Source organism: Octodon degus, unplaced genomic scaffold (assembly GCF_000260255.1).
Source record: "Octodon degus isolate 3935 unplaced genomic scaffold, OctDeg1.0 scaffold00169, whole genome shotgun sequence".
Classification (NCBI taxonomy): domain Eukaryota; kingdom Metazoa; phylum Chordata; class Mammalia; order Rodentia; family Octodontidae; genus Octodon; species Octodon degus.
Genome location: NW_004524745.1, coordinates 488,633 through 514,662, shown reverse-complemented (window position 1 = coordinate 514,662; position 26,030 = coordinate 488,633). Strand labels below are relative to the sequence as shown.

General features: G+C 42.2%; 1 protein-coding gene and 1 pseudogene across 1 annotated transcript in view; one reads left to right on the top strand and one right to left on the bottom strand.

Annotated features, from left to right (window-relative positions):
* Nucleotides 1-26,030, top strand: part of Cystm1 (cysteine rich transmembrane module containing 1) — a 64,536-nt gene that overhangs the window by 18,632 nt on the left and 19,874 nt on the right. Inside the window, exon 2 of the mRNA XM_023703407.1 lies at nucleotides 107-294. Within this exon, the coding sequence (XP_023559175.1) occupies nucleotides 114-294 (181 nt within the window). The 5' untranslated portion in view covers nucleotides 107-113. The remainder of the gene's footprint in view (nucleotides 1-106; nucleotides 295-26,030) is intronic.
* Nucleotides 7,266-7,496, bottom strand: LOC111813173 (annotated as a pseudogene).

The window sequence follows — 26,030 nt, the reverse complement described above, 5'->3', positions numbered from 1 at the left end:
TGGAACTGCACCATGATGGGACAGTCTTGCATGTACCACCTGATTGTGAATGTGTTAGATGCAAATAATTTTCATTCTTTTTGTCTCTTGTATATGCCCTGTACAGGTCTGTGATGAACCCAGAGAACCCTCCACCATATCCGGGCCCAGGCCCAACGGCTCCATACCCACCTTATCCACAACCAGCAATGGGGCCTATGGGAGGGCCCTACCCACCGCCTCAGGGGTATCCCTACCAAGGATACCCACAGTATGGCTGGCAAGGCGGACCTCAGGAGCCTCCTAAGACCACAGGTGGGTATCTGTGAATATGTAGCTGTGTATGTGTGTTATCCCATGTCACCAAAGAAACTGTTTGTATGGTTACTTTGGCAGAGACAAAACTGCTTGGCTTGTGGTTAATACTAGTTGTGATGGCTGCAGGTGGCTTCCCACTCAAGAGACTCAAGTCAGTTCTGCCGACCTCTTTCATTCTGTCCCCTCTGGGATTGGTGACTTCCTGGCCAACAGGTTCTCAGGGTCACCTTCTTACAGCATTGGCAGGGGTGAGAATACTGCCCTGATTAAACAGCCAATTCTGCATTTCAGGTTTCACCTGTTGGGGTTGTTTTATCTGTCAACTTGTTGACTGACCCTCAAGTCATCTTTTGCCCTATTATTGGAGCTGGTTTTCTTTACTGTTTTCATAATTTAACCTGCTGTTTGAGTCTTTAGTCATCTTTTGAGTCTGTTTTGTGTGCTAGAACAGTGCTACTGAGTTCAGTCTTGAGAAAAATGCCAATCCATAAACAGTGTTTGGTTACTGGATGATGAAAAGTATAGAAAGTGAAAGTAAACACTTAGAAACTTTTAGAGTCATTTGACAGTCCCATGACATTCAAATATGTAATCTTGCCCTTTACAAAAAGTGAAGGATTAAAAACAAAATATCTTGAGAAGCACTGTGCTAGCAGTCTTAGTGACTATTTTGTAACTCCTGGCTTTATACAGTAATTCCTCTCTTACAGTTCTTTCCTCTTTAAATGGCTAATTCTTATTGAGTGTGTATTATTTGCTAATGCTCTAGTAAGAACCTTGTAAACATATACATTTAATCCTTGCAACAATCCTATGGCTTATGCTCATTATACAGGGAAGTAACTAAAGAATAATGATTAATAGAAGGTCACTCAACTAGAAGCAGCACATTCCAGATTAGAATTCTGATAGTTTGTGTTATTAGTCATTTCAATTGCTATGGCCAAATATCTGAGAAAAATCAACTTAATGGAGGACGGAAGGGTTTATTTTAGTTCAAAGCTTCAGAGGTTTCTATGCGTGATTGGCTGGCTTCATCGTTTTTAGGCCAATGATGAGGCAGAAACATCACAGAGAGTATGGCAGGATAGAGCTACTCACCTCATAGCAGCCAAGAAGCACAGAGTGAGGGAAAGAGCTAGAAGCAAGAGTCTGGGGAGAAGATACAATACTCAGTTGCTTTGAAACACAATGAATTTGATAATCTGGGATTATTTGGGAATCTCACTTGGAATTTTGTATTCCCCTTCAGTATGTTTGAGCTCTGTTTGGAAATTGAAATTTTTTCTCTTCAGAATACTTTCAGGTTCATCTACTGCTGCAGATTCTCCCTGCTAAAGTTGAAGTTTGTAGTACTTTCTGTTAATGGCTACACAGGTGGAAATGTTTTCTTTTTAAAAGAAGGGAAGGGGCTGGGGAGATGGCTCAGTAGAATAAGTGCTTCCCTGGTAAGCGCACCTGAGTTCTATCCCCCGGTTCCGCCAAAAAAAAAAGGATCTTTAGCTTTTTGTAATGATTTCTGAGAATTAGTAAGGGCTTACCAACTGCGTGAATGGGCAGATAAAGAAGATGGCTAACTTAAGCAGGACCTTCTTTGCTTTTAGACACAGAGTTCCATTTTTCAGCTATTGTAGCCACACAAACAAAACAAAACCCTTTCATTTGTCGTGGGTAACCATGTGATTGGACACAGCAGATGCTTGTGATAGTAAGGCTTTACAGAAGGTGAACCTGAGGTTATATTGAGGATGTCCTGAACAGTTTGTAATACTAATCACCACAACAACTAGTGTTTCTTACATTTGAACAGCAGTGTTTGTAATCAGCCTTATGTAATGGTCACCACAACTTTGTAACATCAGGCCCATGATACAAAGTTAGAGGCTGAGGCTTAGCAAGTTTGTTTTAGTTATGTATTGTATGACATATCACCCCAAAATTCAATGGCTTAGAACAATGATTTATTTCTCATGATTTTCTGAGTTAGAAGAGAGGTTTTTCTGCTGCATATGATCTCTCCTGGGTCCAATTTTGTGTGAACCCTCAGCCCTTAGTATTACAACTCTGAGTTTTGAGTGCCTGTGCCTCTTCAGCTCTTAGTACTGTAGCTCCTGATGGCGCTTACACACCCTTATCCACTCCTCTGCTTCCTGGGCTCATAGCCTCTTTGGTAGCTTTCTGGAGCTTTTCCAGTAGTTTCTAATGACTTTAAGGCTCTCTATAGGTCATTGCAAATCTCTGCACATCACTACTGGTCTCCACCTCTCTCCACTGTTCTTAGTTCTTTCTTATTCCACCAGTCTCTAGGGGGGCCTGCCCCTTAGCTCAGTTCTTTAAGTGACTGCTTCAACAAAGCTGTCAGGCTCAGGTTGCTGTGGTTCGAGCCCTACAGCTCAAACCAGTCTCTGGAACTCTTCAAGGGTAATAGACTTTATTGTTACAGGTCTTTCTAGAAACAACCCACTTAGCCTACTTTACCCAAGATAAGAATCTTGGGTAGACAGTTGAACCACTGGGATGAGGCTATTATTGGGACCTATATTGCAGCATAGTGGGATAGTGCACAGAGCCCTCTGAGGCTTATCCCAGGAACGTGTGGGAATCCTGCACACGTAGAGAATAGTGAGAGTGGCTTACATGTGTGCAGCTGTTAATATTTTGCACACCTTTTTGGGGACTTTTGAAGTAATGATGGAGGTGGGGTCATCTGAAGAGACTACATGGCTGTCATCCAGAGTAGCTGCAAGGCAGAGTCATCTGGAGTAGGTCCATGTTTCAGGCTTGTCCTAGCAAAAGCAAGTATCTCCCAGAGCAGCCTTGGGACATCTAGGACAGCCTCAGCAGTGATAGTAACAGCTTTACTGAGCTGTGGGAGAAGCAGTGGCTCAACTGCCTATTTCTGTGAAAATGGCAGGGGTTGAAATCATGTCTTCTGCTGTTTTTAAGGAGTGTCCAGGAGGCATTCATCATGACTCATTGGGATTTGGAGGCTTGGCCCCCAGTCCCTCACTGATCTTTGCTTTGTCAGGTGCAGCCCTCCATATCTCCTCAGAGGGGCAACAGCAGTGGCCCAGAGCTGGGGGCAGGGGATGTGTGGTGGTAGTCAGGGATGACCCAGCTAGCACAAAGGCAGCTTGCCCCAGGCCATGCTGGGAAGGGGAGGGAAGGGCAGGGAAAGGAAAGGGGTGTGATGGCTGTCCATCAGATGATACCCCTCTGGCTGTCAGAGGGAAGAGAGGTCGAGTTTCATTTTTCTATCTTGCTTTCAACAATTCACATCCCCTCCCATGTGAAAAATGTGCCCCATGACCCTGCACTTATCACCAAAGAGTGTATCAGCTTCAAATCCATCATTAAAGTAGTTTATATAGAGATCAAGTCTCTAAGCTGTTATACTGGTCCATGTACCCTACCTTTGCTCTTCTGCTCCTTCACTCCCCACCCCTCCTCATCCCAACTCTGCATCACACACTTCTGGAGAAATAAAACAGCATCTCCATGAGGCTCACCTGTGGCACACTGCAGTAGAATTTGCTCCTCCCATGTTCTTCACCTATATCCAGCACAGAGTTCTTTCAAAGCATCTCCCTTCTCTCCAAATTCAGTTAGTTTCCTTTTAATATTCAGTTTAGCATCTTAATGTCTGAATTCGGTCAACCTTGTTCTTGTTGTGGTTTAGACTTTTCCCATTTTAAGCTACAAGTGACAGAACCCCAGCCTTAAATATTTTTTTTAATATTTTAAAAATAGGATAAAGAATTATATACTTCTCATGTTTGCACATAAGTCCAAAAATCTCACCATATACAACCTTGAAGCAGGACAGTCCCACAATATTCCTTTTCCTGTCTCTTGCTTTCATTTACCACCCCCTTCTTCTTGAACATCCATCTACCCGAGAGACATCATAGCAGTAACTGGCATGTCATGACAAGCTGCCCATGTTCAGAATACCACAATGACAGGCACTCCCAACATGAAACCACTATTACAAATTACCTTCTGCAGTGCAGTAGCTTAGTTCACAGGTATCAGTATATATAGTTAGTCAGGGTGAGAATCTTTCCAATTAACTGCTAGATTAAAGAATCTTCTGAATATTCTCTGGATCATTGCCTTGATCATCTTTTACATATAACTGCATGGCTTGACATTGTTAAATATTTATTTTTATCTGAAAAAGAAAGGTTTATTTCCTGCTTAATATTGTACTTCTAAAAATAGAAATAGTATCTCAAGATTTGATACATACATATAATGTATTTTAGTCATATCTGTCCCTCTTACTGCCCTTTTTCATTTTCTCTTGCCTAATATTGGTATCCCTTCTTTCATATTATCTTTATATTTTTAGATTCCACATATTAGGGGAAAAATGACACTTGTCCTTCTAAATCTTACTTAATATGATGTCCTGCAGTTCAATCCATTTCCCTACAAATATGGGAGTTTCATTCGTCTTTATGGCTAATAGTCTATTGTGTATTTTATTTTTAATTTTTAAAAAATTAGTAAATATTTGTTATATATGATCATAGTCATCATAGAAATTTGTACCTGTACATAATATACCTTAATTTTTTTCTCCAATTCTCCTCCCCTTTTTTCCTTTCCCATTTGAGCATGTTCTTCCTACTTCCCAATACCTATCTTCCATTATGCTCCTTATTTATTTTTCGAGTTTTTTACACCAGAGAAGCAATGTGATATTTAAACTTGTGTGCTCTCTTTATTTAACTTCAGGTTATATTTTCAAAGTACATCCATTTACCTCAAAACTACTCAAGTTTGTCCTTCCTTTTTTTTTTTTTTTTTTTTTTTCTGTATGTTAGGGAAGGGTCTACAGGGTGTTCAAGTCTCACTACTAGATTGAACTCGTAGTGATTCTCCTGTTTACAGCCTCCCCAGTGCTGGGATTATAAACACGCACCACGAGGCCCAGTCTCAATCACCGCTTCAGCGCGCCCCAGGGGTGTGGCCGGCAGGGCAGGCCCGGGGATCGAATCCCTGGTCCCTGTGCTTGCTTGCAGGCACTTTAATCTGCTGAGCTATTTGGCCAGCCTGAGTTTATCCTTCTTTATGGCAGAATAGCACTCCAATGTATATAAATACCACATTTTCTTTATCCATTTAACTTTTGATGGGGATGTAGGGTATTTCCAAGATTTTGCTATTATAAATTGTGCTACTACAAACACGGTGTGCATGTTTATCATGTGGTATCATTGTGGTATGATGCTAGAAGGGGAACCACTGAGTCAAATGAAACCTCTAGTTTTAATTTTTTGAGGAATCTCCATACTGATTTCTATAACTTTACCAATTTACTTTCCCATCAGCAATGGAAAAATGTTCCTTTTTCTCTACAGCCTTGCCAGAACTTGTTATTGGTTGACTTCTAAGTGTTGTTTTAATTTGCATCTCTTGAATGACTAGTGATGTTGAATATGTTTTCATGTATTTATCTACTGTTTATACCTTTTCATTGTCAGTCTTAAACTAGCAACAGAGAATCAGGCACCTGAGTAAAGAAAGGTTCTAAGCCCAAAAGAACCAGCATCTCCCTGATAGTTTCTGAACAGCTTCTAAACTTCTTCCTCTCCAGTTCTGCTTCTTATGATGCCACCAACAATTCTCAGGTGGGCTTCCCACACCCAGCACCATGCTGGCTCAGTTCAGCTGAGTGCTACAAGTGGACTACCAGTTGTCAGTCCACAACCAATGAACATCTGAAAAAAAGGAAAGCAAGAAGCCAAAGGTTATTGATCTTGTCACGATGGTTTCCTCAATTTCTGGTCATCTGGAGCATGTGTAAATATTCTTTATAGAGTCACTGCCCCATAAATGTACCACACCGGCAGTCCTCATATAATATTTAGAGCCTGCTTGATTGTATAAAACTTAAATAGCTTCATTGGAACTATACTGGCTTTTCCATATACCAAAGTCCTGTTGGGCTGTATGTTCCAAGGCAATAGTCTATCACTGGATTGTCACTTAATGGTAAATAAGTAAGCATGGATCCAGAAAGGGAGACGATTTTCAAATACAGTGGTACTGTACTTCACAAACTTGATCCTTTCCATGATTCTGGTCGCAAACCAAATTGGATGACAAGCAAGTCAAATTCAATGGCTAGTATCAATGTTGAGCTTTTGGGGAAATTTGGTTCAGTTCTTTTCCACCTTGGACCGTGACCAGAATCTTAGGTGAGTGATTCTCAAGCATAGTCCAGATGAGTGCCACCAGGGGAGAGAGGTTAGAGATACCAACTTTCAGCCCAACACAAGAGTTCTTGAATCATAACCGAGGTAGGGCACAGCAATGAGCGTTTTGACAAACACGACTGTTCAATGCCAATGCACATGACAGTTTGTAAATCACTTTGAAATATTTTGCTCCAATGATTTTCATGATTCTCCAATGATTTTACATGCAACCCAAACCCAAAGTAAATAAATGGCTTTCTATCACCCCGCTGAATATGTGGGTGAAAAACTGAAAATTTGACATTTTCATTATGGTTTTTCTTTTAAAGAAAACTAAATACCCCAAACTAAAGATTCGGAGAGAATGCTTCCAGGAACTTAAACCAAAAATTTACCTTTTGATTCATCCAGTGTGAACAAACACACATGATTCAGAATAAAATCCCATAAGAAATCTCATCCTCAACACGTCTGCTAAGACTTAGCAAATAACAGACACTCAATAAACATTCAATAAGGACCATTTGCAAGCAAAAAAAAAAAAAAAAAAGAAAGAAAGGTTCTAAGAGGAAAGATTCAAATAGAATAAATCTGGTCCCCAGATCTTATCAAACCATTATTTTAAGACTTTTTTTTTTACTATTATAAAAGTTTATTTGACAAAAATTTAATATATGAAAATGTGTATGACCCAATCTTTAGTCAGTGAAAGTAGTGCTTGGAGGAGGGACATGAATTTTTCTGCTGAGCAGTCATTATTTAAACTCGTCCCAAGGCTTCCAACATGATTATACTGTTTCCTCGTATTACCACCATTCCAGTGTTGTTCTGTTGCCCACTAGTTGCCATCTCCACACATTCATCTACCACAAGATTCATAAAGGAATCAAACCCTCGCAATATTCCTTGGACATGTCTGCCACCATTCAATTTCAATGATAATGTCTTGTCCATAAATTTTTTCAGCTCAGGATGGTGAGCTTTGCTCATCTTGTCTAGTTGGCAGGCTCAGGGATCCTTTTTCTATTTTAAGACTTTTTGCCATTAATGGAAGTTTGATGTATGTTTTTGGATATCAACTGGTATGTCACAAATCTCCCCAATTCTTAGAGATTGGAGATTTTTTACTTTGGCTAGGGCTTGGTGGGAAAGACTGGTGAATCTTCTCCAAATGACATCTACTGGGGGTGGAACATAAATGATACCAACCGGTGTGCTAGCTTGGGTTATGTGCATTTTCTACCATACGGTAAGAGTCATAAACTTTCTTACTGGCTGCTGTTGGGTTGACATACCTGCAGTGCAGAGAGAAACCATTTGTGTTGGCAGCCTCTTCAGAAAGGAGAGGGATGGGAGCCTGAGGACAGATTGCATGCTAGGATCCCTCAGGGGTACCTTGACAATTGCTGTTATTCCAGTGTGCCAGGGAAGCTTGGGCCTCTCCACTCCTGCTGGCTTTGACTTTTATTACTGCCCTTGAAGGTTTGATTCAGTTCAACCACATTCTGTTAGTTTTTCCATTTCAGTGGAATCTTACACTTCTGATCAATTTTGACAAGAAATTATCTAAACTCCATGTAGGAAAAATTTAGTCTCTAACATCTCAACTAAGATGGTTGTACACAGGGGCTGGATGTCTTCTCTTGCTTCTCTTTACCCCTCTACCTCCCTGCCCCATGGGGCTATTTAGTGCACTTGTATGGGGCATCCTCAGGGTAACTGGGCCCTTTTTGTGTGAGAGTAGAAAAAGTGGAACGTTTCATATTTTCCTTAAAAAAATAGTATTTAGCTTTTACTTTTGAGACAACTTCTAAATTCCTAAAACATTACCAAAATAGTGCAGATGATTCTGTCTACCTTTTACCCAGATCTCCCCAACTCTTATGTTACCGTAATCTGATGACTGGTCGGGCTTTTTTTTTTTTTTAACCCCTTGGTCTCAGAAGTCTCAGAATATCACTTCTACCCCTCTCTTTTGGAAGGATTTTTTTTTGGGGGGGGGCACTGGCTTAGGCTGCCTTAAGGGCGGGTCTGCTAAGGCAGGTGGAGGTGGGGATCAAACCACAGTATCCTGCGTCTGACTAAGTTTGCATGAGCAGGTGCTTAAACAAGTGGGCTAACCAGAAGGCCCCCTACCCCTCTTTTTTGGTCAGAGCAGCCACAACTCAACCTACACTAGATTCTAGGGAAAAGGAAGTTGGCTTCACTCCTGGATGGAAGTGTGGCCGGTAGAGATACTTTGCAAGATGGCACACATGATAGGAGATCTTTGGAAACACTACGTCAAGTCCCAGATGTGACAGGTGATGTCCTGTTCATTGAAGCAGTCTGAGTAGCAGCTGTTTGTAGATTCTTAAGAATGTCATAGTAACAGGGCTAGTAAAAGTCAAAAATTAAGTACAGTCTCTAGTTTTATATCAAACTACAGGCTGTCTCTAAGAAAAATTCTGTCCACTGGTTAGAGGTTCATAAGAGAAGAAAGTTGTGTAACTCTATCACCAAAGTAAAATGACTTCCACTTAGATACCTCAAATTATTAGAAATAAAGGTCTCCTCACATAAATAGCCAGGTTAGTCACCCACCAAATCTCATGGCAAACACTACTAGTCAGTGTCTACTCTTTGTGCTGGGCATGAATGTGGCTTCAGAACCCTTTTTACCCAAGCATTCTAGGCAGCTGCTATTCTAGGTTTGAATTGTTAGAGAAGATAAACTTGCCAGCATCAGTGAGTTGAGACTAGATAGAAGGATCCTGATCTCAAGCTAAGTGCATCTCCAAGATTCTGAAGGAACTCTCAAATACTCACCAAAGGAAAATAGCCTTTTTTTTTTCAGCCTCCCCTTTGTATCTGGAACCCTTGCCCACGCACAACACTAAGCTACATGGAAGTCACAACAGGACTCAGTTTTCTAGAAGGCAGAAGTATGATAAAGCTAGATTCACATCCCTTTATTCACACTAGTACTTGGGCAAGTTGCTTATCATCCTGGGTCTTTGAGTATACCCTCCTCCCTGTTGGGGGAAATCCCTCATTTCACTTAATAAGGCAGAGTTTACTCTGTCCTTCATCTCTCTTTCCATAATTCCTAGAATAGTGCTGAGTACATGGCATATAGTATATCTCAGTAATTGTGTGTTAGATGAGTTGAAATACTATTTCAAAGAGTGGTTGTGAATTCACAGTAGACATCTGGTCACCTCATTACCGTCCCTTTGAGATCCTTCCCTTGTTATTTAGATCTTATGAGTCTAGAGATTAGAGTCTTATACTTGTCTATTTCAGTCGGGATTGTGATGCCAGGCAATATATTGACTTAAAGTAAGTTGTGCTAAAGCTCCATTAGCCTTTGAACCAGGTTTCTAAGTTGGAAACTACCCAGTGATCCTACCTAGTTTTTTGTAATTGGAGGAAATGGAAAGAAAGTGCATGAGAGGGCCTTTCTACTGGGAGAAGTCTCTTTGATCCCACAACTCAGAGACTGTGGAGAGATGGAAGTTTGTTTCTCCTTTTTTGTTTTGTTTTGTTTTGTTTTTCCTTCTGTACCCTATTCTTGGTATATTCTGCAGTTTTCGTCAGTCATGGTGATGATAAATGGGAAGAAAATGTATGGCATCTCAGACTAATTGGCCTGAGATACAGAATTACAACCTGGTTTGAGGCTTTTATGCCTTCTTTTATCAGAAACTCCAACTGAGCATTTGTATTACCCTGAGAAGCCTTTCCAACATTTCACAAGTCCATTGCCTCCTTTCTTTGCCAGGTGTCAGAATGTCCGAGCAAGGACACTGCATCATGCCACCAAAAGCCACATTGGCTTAGGAATCCAGAGTTTCTTCAATTCTCTGTAATTTTGCTTCATTTTCTGTAAAATTGGAATTACAGGACCATGGTAAAGAATAAATAAAGGAACATATCTTATATAGCTATGATGCCTCAGTGGCCAGTGAGGAAAAGTTAGTGCTCTCACAAATTGTCACATTTTTATTTTGTGGATGAGCACAGATAGGAAATAACAGGAAGCTTGCAGGAAAGGAGGGGAGGCTAGTTGCTAAGGGTCACTGTGCTCTACCTTGAGAGTCCCCACTGGCTGAGAAGAGGACAGCTCCAAGTCACCTCTTACCTGTAATTGCAGCTATGTAACTGGAATCCCCCCTTCTGCTTATGTCCTGTGCTATGTATTTTCTAGCTAGATCCCATAATAGCCACTCAATTCACTTGAGTAAAAGCCAGTCTTTGCAGCGACCAGCAAGGCCCTGTGTGAGCAGGCTGCTGCTACCTCTCTCACTGCTGCCACTGGGCCACTTGCTCACTCTGCTCCCCCTTCTCAGGCTATCTCCAGGGACTCTGCAGTGGCCACTATCATCCCACAGGCTTACTGCTGCTTGTTCACCTGTTCTCTAGCCTGTGAGGTCTTCCAGCTACTTCGTCTTTTCCTGCTCCTTGAATAAAGCTCATAGACTGAACCCCACGTCCCATTCTTCCTCCTTTCTTCCTTGCATAACATACTGTTTCCTTGTTCCTGGGCTGTTTCTCTTCCCACCAGAATATCAGCTCCAAGTATTTGTCCCCCTCTCCTGTTACCCTCTAGCTGTAAAAGGTATCTTGTGTAGCACTTCTTTTTCTGGCCTTCCCTTGAGTTCCTTTTCGTCTTCATCTTATCTATATAGAATCTCCTGAGTTACCATCCTGTGTCAGGCCTGTTGCTGACCATTGAATATCCTTTATCAATTCATTAGCATGACACTTTCACCTGGAGGAAGTGGACCCTCTGAAAGAAGGTAATTTGCCCAAACTCAGAGCCAGTAAATGGCAGAGCAGGTGATACCCATCTCTGGCTTGAAAACCTGTTCTCAGTGCCAGTATTACATCATTGGCCGCACCTCTAGGATTTGCCCTTTGAGCTCTAACATTACTGCCATTCCTCTTCAGATGAGGCTACAGGCCATGTTTAGTGCATGTTGTGTGTCTCTGGTGCTTCTTCGGGGCCTCCTAGTTCATCTGGGTCTCTGCCTTCTTAAGCAAAAGTTAGGATATTATGTAAAATATTCCTCGGTAACTGATCTTGATTCTTTGCTCAATCCATTTAACCTTTCTATCTCCCTTCACATCTCTCGACATATCCCAGATACTGATTTGAATCTTCTAATGGTCAAATGGAGTTTTTCTTGGAATCCTTTGAAAAAATGCCTTTAAATCCCACATGAACATACATGGTTCAATGTCCGTAAGACATCAGTTTTGCTTAGCAGTGGTGCAAGAAGGTTGTGGTGTCTGACCCAGGAAGTGGGGCTGGACATGTATACCTTTGGCTAGGTGAAGAAAAGGACCAGAGCTCTGGAGGTCAGTAGGACCATCTTCTCTGGCTCACCTCAAAGGTGGTAGGCTGCTTATGGGGTCCTACTGGTGTTTGTGGTTCTTGAAGAGGGCTATGCTATCAGCCATTTCTCTGTCATCCCAGGGGCTTTCTTTTCCCTAAGCCAGAGAACACATGGGGCACAGAACTTGGTAGTCATAGGTGTGGAGTGAAGCCATTCCTCTTTCCTTTTTTGAGATTAGTATGCTTGTGATATATGGTAATTGCATTCATGTTGGGAATTCGTACATAGGCATAGTACCTCTTAATCAGTTCCACTTCCCCTTCTCCTGGCCCTCCTCTCCTCTTTGCCTTCTTTTCTTTTCACAGTATCCTCTTGGCTTCATTTCATCTGGAGGCCATATTGAGCTACCGTGTGATAGGTAAGAGAAACTATATTACAATTTAAGGGCTTAAATTTTTTTTTTCTGGCTTCCTTAGTGGTTTTCTCTTATTCTTAGAATAAGTAACTAGCACCCCAAAGAGCTTGAGACCCATTCTGGTCTGGCCCTGATACCACGTTTCAGATCTTCAGCCTCACCAGGCAACCTCTTTCACCCCATTTGCAAATACTGTTTCCTCCATATTAGCTGGAGAAAATTATTCTTCATGTAGCTCTGGGTCAGTACAGGTAATTCCAGTGAATCTTTTGCATCTCACTCATGTACCCTTTCAGTGACATTTGTGGTACCACCACCCCCCCCCACATTCCATTCTGGTCAGGTTTCATCATGGTGCTATCTGGATTTATAATTTCATTGTTTTGACTCTTGTTCAGTGTTTCCTGTCAACTGAAAGGTCCATGATAGGAGACTTTCATATGCTTTGACCACTGGATTCCCTGTTGGCTTTTTGGTGATTCCATTTGAAGAACAATTTAGAGATATGTAGGAAACAGGACAGAATGAGGCTGAAATAAACCTTTTCTAGTTTTCAAATCCTAGTCTTTATAGAAAACAATGCACTACTTTCCCTCCCTTACTTGTTTTTTGATCTGAGATTGAAGCAGAGTATTCATTGTATAGCATAGGGCTGGAGCATATTACAGTACTGGCTGTCATAGACATCTGAGTAATCAGAACTGAGCAGTGTAATTTTGGGCCATTCTTGCCTCCTCTGAGTTCTAGCCTTCTTTCTCTTGTCTGTAAACATAGTAATGCTACATAAAGAGTTAATTCCCCTGATAATCCAGATACCCTGTCATTTTAAATCATGTTATTTCCTTGTCAATTTTTTCTGACATGCACATATTATGGTATGTGCTCACTCGCATACACATATACTTTATTATAAGCAACTTTCCTGTAGAGCAAGGTTTCATAGTCTCAATACAGCTGACACCTGGGCCAGAAATTTTTTTGTCGTGGGAGTTTATCCTGTATGTTGCAAGATGTTTAGCAGCATCTCTGTTCTCTAGCCACTAAATACTGGTGGTATTTCCTCAGTTGTGACAACCAAAACTGTCTCCAGGCATTACCACATGTCCCATAAGAGGCAATATCATCCTCTTTTGAGAACCACTGCCATAGAATCTGAATAATTAAAAATTTAAGTGGTTCATTGTTTTTGAGCCTTGTGAAGGAAAACAGGCCTTCCTAATCAGCTGTATCAGCAACTGAAAAATGCATGGCTTTCTCTGGTGGCCTGCTGAGGGAGGTTTGGTTGGAGAATTTAGAACTACGAAGAACTCCTGCCTTTGTTTCTGAGTCTCTGCAGTCTGTGACTAGAGAGTCTGGCTCTTTGCTACCAATTCCTATATAAAGCCATCAGAACATAAAAAATGTGATGCCAGTGGTTCAAGTCATTTAATGCTAAATGTTAGATATTACTAAATAATAAACCCTGCCTAACAGCTAATATTTGCATAGTAGATACTGTGTGTTGGGTATGTTTAGATATCAACTCACTGCATCCTCAGAACAACCCTCTGAAGTAGGTCTTATTTGTGTTGTATGGATAAAGAAAGCAAAGCATGGAGAGGCTGACTTGATCATGGACACACAGCCAGGGAATGGTAGAGCTGGGATTCAGAGCAGGCACCCTGACTTCAGAGCCTGTGCAGCATTGACCCTTTTTTGTTAACCTTGTTTTTCTTCTGTATTTAAGACAGGGTCTCACTATGTAGATTGGACTCATAATGATTCTCCTGTTTTCTGCCTCCCAAGTGTGCACTGGGATTACAGGCGCATGCCACCATGCCCAGTCTTAATTGCCATCTCAGTGTGCCCCAGGGATGGGGCCAGCACGGCCCTCTGGGGATCAAACTCTGGCTGCTGTGCTCTGCCTAAGCAGGTGCTTTAGTCTGCTGAGCTATCAGGATGGCCTTCGCAGCACTGACCTTTACCGAACACCTATTGTGGTCCCTAGTCCCAGACTGATGACTTTGTAACTCCCAAATTTTATAACTGTTCTTTGGGATAAATGATATCCCAAATTTTACTGATGTGGAACCAGGAGTTTAGAGAAGCTATAATGTCCTGTGTGTTGTGCCCCAGGTCTCTGACCCAGAACGTCATTTACTTCCATTATTAGGTAGTCTTCTATGTATAAGCACACATTCTTTGTAACTTTGTCTTCCCTTAGAGCCACCATTCACTCATTGAACAGATACCAGTTAATGTGCCTTCTCTAATTTAGTGCCAGTTACTAAGCAGATGTTATCATTTCTAAACAGACCTTATTCAGGTGCTTTGAATATATTAATCCAGTCAGGAGGCTGTTGGCTCCAAATTACAGAGATTTGGAAACAGATTCACAGATGAAATAGTTTTCCATTGAAATAGTAATTAGCTGTACTATAGTCTTCACTAGAACCCAGGTCTGACTGGGTTCAGATTGTATTCTTAACTATTATAATCTTTTTGCATTTTATTTTTTTTCTTTTTGCATTTTATTAAAGAGTATTTTTTGTTGGTGGTTTTTTGAGACCAGGTTTCACTACAACTTAAGCTGGCCTCAAACTCATACCAAACCTCCTGCCTCAGCCTACCAGGTGCTAGGATAACAGGTGTGCACCACCACACCTGGCTATTAGAGAATATTTTTATTTAAAGTACTTCAAAATTAGCAGTAGCATACATTGTTAGCAGTGGTAGAAAAGGAGGACTTTGGGTAAGATGTGTTCTCTCTAGCAGCTTTCAATTGCAACTCTTTTCCCAAAAAACGACAAGGGTGGTTGTTAGCAAGTTTCCTAGGGACTTAATATGGACTTTGGCTGTCTTTCCACTTCAGGAGAAAGTGGGACTTCAGGCCTTAACTGCTCTACTCAGCACTTTGATGGGCTTCTGATGACTGCACTAAGTCTCATGAACCCATGAGTCACACACAGACAGTCTGGTCATGAGACCACTAGGGGACTATAGAGATTGCCTCTGTTGCTTGCATCTTCTTGAGAAAGGAAGACAAAATATGTTTTGGTCACATACTTCATACTAGTGATGGTGAACCTTTTAGAGCTTTCAGTGATAACAAACAGCCTACTCTGGCATGCATGTTTTATGTCCACAGCCACTGCTTTATACAAAACATTTTGTCCTGTCTTTTCAAAAATCATGGCTTGCCCAACACTCAGAGTTACTGGAGTATGAAAAGACTGCTGCTCTTCACAGATCCCATTTCCTTTTTTTTTTTTGTTTGTTTGTTTTTGTTTTTTGTGGAATAGGGGATTGAACTCAGGCCCTTGCACTTGCCAGGCAAGCACTTATTCCACTGAGCTATCTCCCCGGCCCCGTATGTTTTTTTTTGTCGTTGTTGTTTTTTCATTTCCTTAGCTGGCTGTTGGGTGCCCAGGGCCTGCTGGCTGGAGCAGCCTGGGTTGGCCTGACCTGGCTGATCTGGAAGCAGAAGGTGTTTTTGAAATCTTGTGCTGCTTCCAGACCAGTTTGCTCATTGTTCTTTTTAAAAATTCCCCTTCTACCCAGTGGAGTCTGGGTTTTCTGCTCTAATTCTACTTTTCCTAGTCTTGAAAACATGGTACACACATTCCCTTCACCTATTGCATAGCTTTCTTTAATTAGGCTGATGTAAACAATGAGAGCATAGATTTGGTGGTTAGAAAAAAAAAAAAAAAAAAGACTGGTTTGGGTAAACAGCAGTTAAAGAAATTAGAAAGTACAGATGGGACAGAGTAGGTCAGGATCAAATAGGCATGGGTAGAACCACTCTGCAGGGTGTTGGTGTGAGGGACACCCAGGCAGGCAGAGATATGCCCCTGTAAATAACAGGCATTAGCCACACCCAAGGGGCTCAGCTCCCAAGGCTTGTGCACAGAGCGATGTGGCTGTCACCACCCCAGCTGCCTGTGTGGCACAGTGCCCCCAGGTGCCTAGGGCCATCCTCCCAGCGGTCAGCATGGTTAGCCACATGGGAAACCTGAGAAGGAACCTCTTGACAGCTGACGGCCTTTTCATTTTCAGAAGCCTCCCTTGGGTTTTCATGGTAGTCACTCTCAGGAGAACTGGCCACAAGTTGGTACCTTTTTAAAAAGTCTGCATTCTGCGTATATCATGGCTCCTCAGTGTTGAGATGCTCCAAAAACTAGGATATGACAGGATGATTATAATTAGACTGTTGACCACAAGGATTAGTGTCTGTACTCTGAATAAGGACAGCAGGGGCCAGGGAGATGGCTCAGTAGAATAAGCACTTGCCTGGCCTGAGTTCAGTCCCTGGTTCTGAAAAGAAAAGAAAAGAAAAGAAAAGAAAAAAAAAAAGACAACAGGCAATGACAGAGTGTAAGAACCATGTCCTGAGTGATTTGTGGGCAGAATTGCTGGCGTCTTCCTAACCCATTTAGTTCAGCTCTGCTAGCATCTGAGAGCCTCTGCTCCAGACTGTACTCAGGTTCTCACTTAGAGGAATTTGGCCACTTTCTAAATATTACTTCATGCGGTACTTGGGATCAAACCCAGGACCTTGTATGTGCTAGGCAAGTGCTCTTCCAGACTTAAAAAGTACTCTCCTTAACTTTTTTTTTTTTTTTTTAATTTTAAGGCAAGATCTCCCTAAGTTGAACAGCCTAATTTTAAACTTGTAGTCCTCATGCTTCAGCCTTGTAAATAGCTAGGATTATAGGGTATGGCACTGTACCCCAGTAAAATTTTTTAAATTTCAAAAATATATCTTCTGCAGGAAGGCTTGGGTGTAGCTCAGTGGTAGAGCATTTGCCTAGCATGTACAAGAACCTAGGTTTAATCTCTCTCTAGCAGCACAGAGAAAAAGAAAAAGGCAGTAGGGAGAAAAACAAAGGAAAGATTTCCTCTGTCTTGAAAGTGCGTAATCCCTTTGCTACCAGAGATAGCAGTTAGCATTTTGGCACATATATTTTATGATGCAATCCTTTTTGAAATTTATCTAGTGCATTAGTCTATTTTCAACCAATATAATGATACATAAAAGTATTGTTGGGTGTTCTGGTGTTTTCATTTTTGTTTTAAATTTGTTGTCTGTCCTCAGCTGCATATTGACCCCTGAGAATAGGAGGCTAAAGTAGTGGATATCAGTTTTCACTGAGGCCTCCATTTCATATGTCATTCTCACACTGCTCACTTCATGCTGTTTTTAGTACAGTGTAAAACTGCAATGCAGATTGCTTTTCTTTTTAGCTTTTTGCTAGTTTAGTTTATAGAATAATAGCAAAATAGCCATAATTGATTGTCTGTTTTGTGCCCGGCACTGTGCTAACTTATTTTTTAGAAGTAGCTCTTGTAATCTTTGTAATAATTCTAAAAGCTTGTTGCTTTTCTCTCCCTTTTTCAGCTTAGAAACCTGAGCCCACAGACAGACTTTGGTTGTATTAAAGTGGACTATCCCTGGTATATTGAGCATAACCTCTGAGCTTAGCCTGCGTCTGTAAGAGCAGGACCTTATGGATACAGGAATAAAGAGACCCAGGTTCAGCTCTGAAAGCTGAGCTGAACTGCCCCATCAGCAGGAGCCAGGGTTCCATGGAGACAGATCCTGTGAGCAGATTCTGGCAGCATTTGAGTCACCTGTCTGGCCTGCTGTTGCTGTCTTGCCTTGGCTCCTTGGGCAGGTGGATCTCTTTTCCAGGAAATACTTTTTACCAACCCTTATGGAAAGTCTTATCAGTTTTTACTAGCAAGCTTGCTCCTGTGTGCTGTCAGGACTGCAGCCCTTTGGTTTTGAGGAACCAACACTACTTTCTTCCTTTTCCTTTCTGTGTTCAGTAGACTTTTCCTGATTAGATCAAATGGTCCTGATTGGAAAAGGTAACATGTTCCTAGAGTTGACCTGACCCTTTGTTTACCTAGGGCTAAGAGGTTTTCTGAGGCTAGAGCCCTTTCCTGCCACATACATCTTTTGTTCTAGGGATTCTCTGAGCTTCTTCTTGGGAGATCTAGGCACCAGACCTTTTCCCATAGCCTACCTTCTTAAAAAGATTGACAACAGCCTAAAAAAGATTTTGATGTCTTTCAGTTGTACTTTTCTTAGGGAGTAAAAATCTTCAGGGTTCTGGGTTCTTGAAGAACTGTAGAGATCAATCGTAAACCCTCATGCATGCTAAGCAAGCACTCTACCACTGAGCTGCACCTCCAGCTCACAAACATTTGCCTAGCTTGGAGGACTTTAGAGAGATGGTGTAAAAGTATATTAAATTGTTCTCAATGAGTTTAGTAATATATTTTGCTTGTAATGATGTATGTATTGGGGTCATTTATGAACAATCAGTGTTCTCTTCCTCTTGAGCTTTAGACATAGGTAGGGTTGGCTGTGTGGTTGTGCATATCACTGGGAAGCACCGCTGCTGGCCTTCCTGAGTTGTCACCCACAGCCCAGCATCCATGAGAAATTGAACCTAGGCAGTATCTTAAGTAAAAAACCTCTTTTATTTTCTTTCCTTTGTTTCTTGTTTGTTCTTAGAATTTAGCTCAGGTCATTGTGTAAAAATGGAGTTATTTATAGGCTCTACCATCTATGTGAAATGCCCCGGCTGCTGCCAAGTATCATAGCCCTTTGGAACCCCTGTCTTCTGTACTTCAACTCTTTGCTCAGAAGTAATGAAAACAGCTCTATGCTAAATCCTTTATTCATTATATTCACTATACTCTATTTAGTATATTGCGTTTTAGACAGTAGTCTGTGTAGGCTAACTTGGTCTTTGAAGAATACAGTAGGTATCTTTTACTTGTGAGAAAACTAAAGCTAGAAAAGATTGTCACAACTTCAAGGTGTCATGGAGGCTGGACCCTAGGGGGCCCAGCTCTCATGTTATCTCTCCTATCTCTGCACTTCTTCCATGGTGGGCTGCCTCACCAAGAGATTAGTTCTGCTTATACTGTGATCTGGACAGATAATAACAGCAGCATTGCAGCACCTTGGTTTGAGTGTGTGGTATACTGGGATTTCAGAGTCTGCTGAGAGTGTTTCTGCTCTGACTCTGGTTTCTTCAAACTAAACTGATAGCCCTATAAATAAACCCACCATTTTGGGCATCTGAGGTCTGCTTGGTGGATGAAGAGAAATCAAGTAAATCCCTTCTGGCCTTAATGGCATTTGGGAGGCCCCCTATAAATCTGCTCCACCTACAAGAGCAGGTCCACTTAGTTTTCCATCTTAGGGTTTTCAAGCAAGGATAACTTGTTTGGGTGGGAAGATGGTCATGATATTGGAGACTTTTTTGAATTGCCTTCAATGACAAGCTGGCCAGAACCAAGAGAGCTGAGCATGGAAGGAAGTTGTTTCCCTAAACTCTGGCCTCATCTCCCAACCTAGCAAAATTGTAATCAAGCCAGGCACCGCTTTTCTCTCCCATCTCAACTGGGAAATCTCTGATCTCACATTTTGCCAAAATAAAATACATCTTAGAGGGTACCATGACGGTTTCCAGGTCCCTTTGCAATTAGTTTTTAAATGGATGTTGGCTTATAGCAGTATTTTGAAACAGCAGCAGTTGCCATAAATGAATCGGCAGAACCTAAGCAGCCCACAGTCTTTCCAGCCTACCCAAATAGCCTTTCTTTAAGATGATGGGCATGGAGGAGGGGAAGTGTGGGGACAGGCCTTGGACTACCTTCTTACCACATTCATAGAAAATGTCATCATGTCCCATTCCTGGCCTCACAATGCACTGTGTACCAGGCTCTAAACTGCACTGAATTCAGGAGAAAACAACTATTTTTGCCTGGTGGTAGAGAAAGAAAACAGCTGCAATGTTTTGCATAAATATATCTGCTGGAGCTGTTAATCAGTAACACAGGAATCTGGTGCAGGTAGAAGCCAGTTGTGGTCTGTATACCTAAGATAAAATACACCTTGTGCTCAGTGAAAATGATAGGGCAATATTTACCTTCTTAGAAAATGCAGTAAGTACTATTTGAATGAGACTCCTGGGGCCCACTCTCGATATGAGTCAGGCTGACGTTGCCGATAACAGAGCAGCCTGCACCTTTCTGTGCCTGGACATTAATTGGTAAAACCCAGCAGCTTCCTCCTTGGTGATCTCTGCCCATTTGGGCAAGTTCCAAAGGACTAGCTCTCCTCAAAGTAACCATTCTGATTTTTTACCCTGTAACCCAGTGCTTGATAACCAAGAAAATAATCATTTTCCTGATTTCTGTTCAGCCTTCCAAAGTCATGGCAGTAGTTGTCTTATATTCAAGGCCACTTGACGCTGGGATTTCTGGTCTCTGGGTCACTTTCTATTTGTGTTTCATTCTTTCCTTGCTGTTTCCTCATGATTCCCTGGTCCAAAGCTTCTTTCCTGCTGCTGTAAAGGGTGTAATAACAAGTTGTGTGTTAACCACCCTTACTACTGTTCCACTCCTGGGGAAGAGGGGCCACTAAGCCACGAGGGCCTTCTGGGTCAAGAGAATCCAGGTTGTAAGGACTGGCTCTGGCAGCCAGGAACAGACTCAGGAGATACTTTCTTGTGTATCTCCATGTTTCTTAGGAGATACATATTTCTTGATGAGCCACTCAGCCATTATTTAAATTTTGTTGTAGTTGTATAGGGGAAGAAAAAGGATATCATATTTATAGTGGCAGTTTGTAATAGCCAAATGTTAGAAACAGTCCAAATGCCCATCAACTGGTGAATTCATAAAAAACATACGATTTTATATATAATGGAGTGCTACTGTGCCATAAAGAAGGATAAGCTCAAGACATTTCTAGGTAAATGGATGCACCTTGTGACCATACTCTTACATGAAATAAATCAAACATACATGTAAATACCACATTGTTTTTATGATTTGAGAAACTGAAAGTGTAAATAAGGTCCAAATGTATAAAAGATATTGTGAAATTGGAAGAAAACGTTCAAATGGGGAAGGGAGAAAAGAGTGGGGGAGAGAAGGGAAAAGTAAAAATAAAAATGAAAAAAGAAAAAAATAGAAACAAAGTTTTTGTAAATGGGGAAGGGAAGAGAGGTTGATGGGAAGGTAGGGGAATGGAGAAAATATGCAAGTTATATCACGTATAGGTACAAATGCCATATATGAATGTGATGATTATGTATATCTAAAATGTACCAATAAAATTTGATTGGAAGAAAAAAAAGAAAAAGGAAGATGGGGAGTAGTAAGACTGACATTCCTCCCACCTAATTCCTGGAAAAGATCTGTCCTGACCCTGAATTCCTTATGGGTTTATTGGTCCTGCTTAGTTGGATGTGACTGTGTACTTCCTCAGCTGGATCTTTGTCTTGTTTCCTGAGTGGCCTAAGCTGTTGAGTCTTTCATCTCTGGACTTGCCTGCAGAATTGGCTGCATCAGGAAATAAGAAGAGGGCACAAGAGGTGGGAGGGAGATGGAGCAGATGTCTCAGCCTGCTGCTTTTCTCCTTCAGAAAGTGTGCTGCATGGGAGAGACTTGTGGAGCAACCTCGAAGCCCGCAGGCAGCAGGTGGGCCCACAGGCAGCCAGAATAGACTTCATTTTTTGGTGACCATGATGTGTCTCTGGTTGGCTGGACTCTATGCTATCTCCAGGGACTACAGGATTGATCTATGCTACAAAATTGCAGAGAATTGGGGCTGTGGCTGGAAGAGAATGTCCCTGAATAACTAGCTTAGGGTTTTGCCTACTGGGATATCTAGCTTTGGCTTTTCCTCCTGTAGGGTGCTATGGTGCCCTGGAATCCTCATGACTCAGCAAAAGGTTAACAAATTTGTTTTTTGTTTTTGTAGTGGTGATTGAAATAGACCCAGGGTCTATTTGAGGAAAGATCTCACTAAGTTGAACACAAAATTTGATATATTAACCATTTTCAAGTGTATAGTCCTTTGGAACTAAGTACATGTACATTGTTGTGCAACCACCACCACAAAACATATTTTTAATCCTCCCAAACTGAAACTCTGTACCAATTAAACAACAGCTCCCCATGCTCACCTCCCTCCCAGCCCCTGGCTATCACCAGTCTACTTTCTGTCTTTATGAGTTTGACTAGGTACTTCATACATGTGAAACTATTGAGTATCTGCCTTTCTCTGATGGGTAGGTGATGTCTTTAAGATTCATCATGTTGTAGCATGTCAGGATTTTCTTCCTTTTAAAGGCTGAATAATATCCCATTCTGTATATAAACAATTATAATTTTACTTACCTGTTCATATCTTGATGGATAACTGGGTTGCTTTCACCTTTTGGCTGTTGTACATATTGTTGTAGTCACATGGATGCACAAACATCTGTTGAAGTTCCAGCTTTCAGTTTTTTTTTAGGGGGGTGAGGACCTTAAAACATAGGAGCAAGTTTTTGTTGATGGTACTAGGGGTGAAAAACCCAAGAGAATTCTATCACTGAATTATATCCCCACCACATTTTATTTTTTATTTGAAGATAGGGCCTTACTAAATGGCCCAAGCCAGCCTTGAATTTGTGATCCCCCTGCCTGGTAAGTAGCTGAATTACAGGTATATACCGCTATACTTAGTTTCAGGATAAAAGATCAGTTGCTGGTGAATCACTTTCTTTGCTGAGGATTAGACTTTCTGACCAAATGCTAACTTTACTCATCTTCTAATTTTAGAGACTAACATAACCGGCACTGGTCACTCGCATCAGACTGCATTTAGATATCTGATAGGCTTTTGCATATGTTACACTTTCAGTTGTATATATCATCTTTCATTGCACCTCACTTGGAAGCACCCTTGCTGGGGTAGGCAGAGACCTGTTGGTTTTGATCGTCTTTTTTCTTGACCTGAGTAGGACTGGTATTTTGACCTCGTCTCCAGATTTGGCTCCATTTTGGGACCTGCAACTCTGAGGCTGCTGAAGATTGAGGCCACTTGTCTTCTACTCGTGGCTGCTTTTTGCAGACATGGTGTTGTCTTCCCCTCTTTGGTGGCTCTGATAATGTTTTTGTTTCATCCAGTTCTTACCCAGTGTGTAGAGTTACTGGACTTATGTATGAAATTTTTCCTGGGGAAGTAAACAATTTCTGAAATACCTTGGCATTTGGAATAGCCACTGGGCTGATTTGTCCTGCACCAGCTAAGGGCACATTTTGGAGATAACTGGCTCTTGATGGAGGCAGCTGTCCTGTCATGTGTCTGTACATCTAAGGCTCCTTAAGTCAGTGCCCCTCAGTATTGGATGGACAATAAGGAAGTAGAGGGGGTTGGTTATGAAACTCTTGTCTTAATGGGCATGTGGTTATTTGCTATGTTAATTTCTTATTAGAAATTTCTTAGACCTACAAACAGACCAATTTGAACTGCTTCTGCCTAGCCATGGACACTAAGAACACTCATAGTACCCTGATAGACTTTGAGCCTATGAAATGTTAAGGACCTCGACTTTGGACCATATACCCTTAATGAGTGGTGAAGGACCCTGCCATTGCCCTCGGTAGCTACCTGTCCCTGACCTTCCCCAACCTGCCAGGGCTCTTTCTGATTCAGACTTCCTGCCCACACACTCTCTGTGCCATCTCCTGACCCAGTAAGGTGTGGGCCTTGCAGACAAATGTAGTCTTACAGAAGAATGAAGCACTGAGGTAGAGAGGGGCACAGGTAAGTATCTCACACAGAAACGGGAATCTGTGGCTTGTGAGCTGCAGTGGGATATTTGTATTATTGAAAATTCCAAAAGCTAGAAGGTGTTTGGTCCTGCAGTTGTGGTCTGCTCACAGTCACTGCCCACCCTGTTGCCTTTTCCTTGCCTCAGGCCCTGTTGGAGCAGCAGGTAGAGAAAGTTTACAGCCTGCATCGGAGGAGTTTGGAGTCTAATGAGGGGGTATAAAGATATTTCTGAGACATTCTTGTTTACTTTGTTATACTCTGATGACAAGAGTGAAAAGGAAAACATGACTGATGTCTGAAGTGAAAGTGTATTCTTCTGGATGTTGTACAGCATGGACTGGCCACGAATCCACCTTCTCCCTCTAGGTGGTGGCAAACCTTTTGGAGCTTTCAATGACACAAATATCCCACTGCAGCTCACAAGCCACAGATTCCCGTTTCTGTGTGAGATACTTACCTGTGCCCCTCTCTACCTCAGTGCTTCATTCTTCTGTAAGACTACATTTGTCTGCAAGGCCCACACCTTACTGGGTCAGGAGGTGGCACTGAGAGTGTGTGGGCAGGAACTCTGGGTCAGAAAGAGCCCTGGCAGGCTGGGGAAAGTCAAGAAGACCCCTGGGAAGAGCTGCCTGGAGCCCCGGGTAGTGGGAGAGAGCAGAGAGGAAGAATCTTCCCTGCTCCTTCTGTTCTGCTCTCAGGACTGTTGTTTGTTCCCTTACCAACTGTTTTGATAGGGCAACAAGGGGGAAGGACCAGGTGATACTTTGTTACCAATACATTTTCCTCCTCAGGCCTTCACTGCAGGAAACACTCAATTTCGCTTTTTATAAGTGAAAGCACAGACTTTGTAAAGTGACAGGGATGGGCCATATCAAGGCAGAGCTAAACTAGAGTCTGAACAAAGGACCGAAGGACTGTCAGCCAGGTCTGAGCTGGATGAGCTGAGAAAGGGACCAGTACAGTGCCTGCTTAGTCCCACAGTGGCTGTGTTAGTCCCTGATGGTTGCTTTACTTGTTTGTTCAAGCTATGAGAGGAAGAGGGGCAAAGGCTGCTCTCAGAGGATCAGGACATGGTGGGTAGAGAGGAGCCTTTCCCAGGGCAACCCAGCTTCTAGCTGGCATCAACCAGGGAGGAGCCTGAGAATGAATCAGGTAGCTCTTCTGGAGCTGACATGGAAGAGAGACAGGTGCTTTTCTGCTTTGGAGAAGAGAGAAGAGTTGTAGGCAGGGAGGGCATGCAGTCAGACCAGTTTCTAGAGGTGGGCTGGCATCTCTGCCCACAGTTGTCACTTCCCATGCGGGATCCATGGAAGGTTGGCAGGAGGTTTAGATGGCAGTAAAACCCATGGTAGGGTTTACTGCTTGGGTGTCTACAGTTCCAGGGTGTCCAGGTCTTCAGTGGGTGGGATGGGTTGTGACCAGGCATATAGGTGTATCTGTGGCCCCTTGGCTGCAATCCCTTACTGTCCTCCTGATTGTGTCCATGACACATGCTCAATGTAGAGCTCCCTGTCACCTGATCTTGGAAATCTGCTCTACCTCTGGCCCTTGGCTTCCCAGATCCATATTTTCCAAAGATAAGTGATTTGACTTCTGATGTCACATGGTGGAGGCCAAAGGAAAAGTGACAGTGATTGTATGTGTGTGTGTGCGTGTGTGTGTAAGTGTGTGTGTAAGTGTAGAAGTATAAATAGGTAGGGCCTTAAGATCCTGGCAATCCCTTTTCCAGGATTCTTACATTCTACTGCTATGGATCTATCTATTAGGGATACAGACCTGCTCTGGTCAGCCTCACCTTTTCTGTATAGTGGCTTTTGGCATTGCTCTCCCTCACCAGACTCTATTACTGTTAAATCAACCTCTAACAGTCAGTGAAGGGCTAGCTGATCTTGGCAGGCCCTTTACTTCTAGGAAAGCCTATGGTTTCACCTTTTTACTTTGTTTCTGAAACTTCTCCCCAGAGTCCAGGTGAGCCCCTTTCCTTCTCTGTCTAGGTCTTTCTACAAAGCCCACTCCTCACCATGTCAGGGGATGGGCCTGCCTGAAAGGCTGTAGTCATGTGAATAATAGTAATAACACTAGTGAACATTTATTAAGTGCTTTGCAGTGTGCTAAGCACTGGGCCAGGTGTTTCACATCCATGATCCATAATTTTCCTTGCATCGCAGTGGGGTACA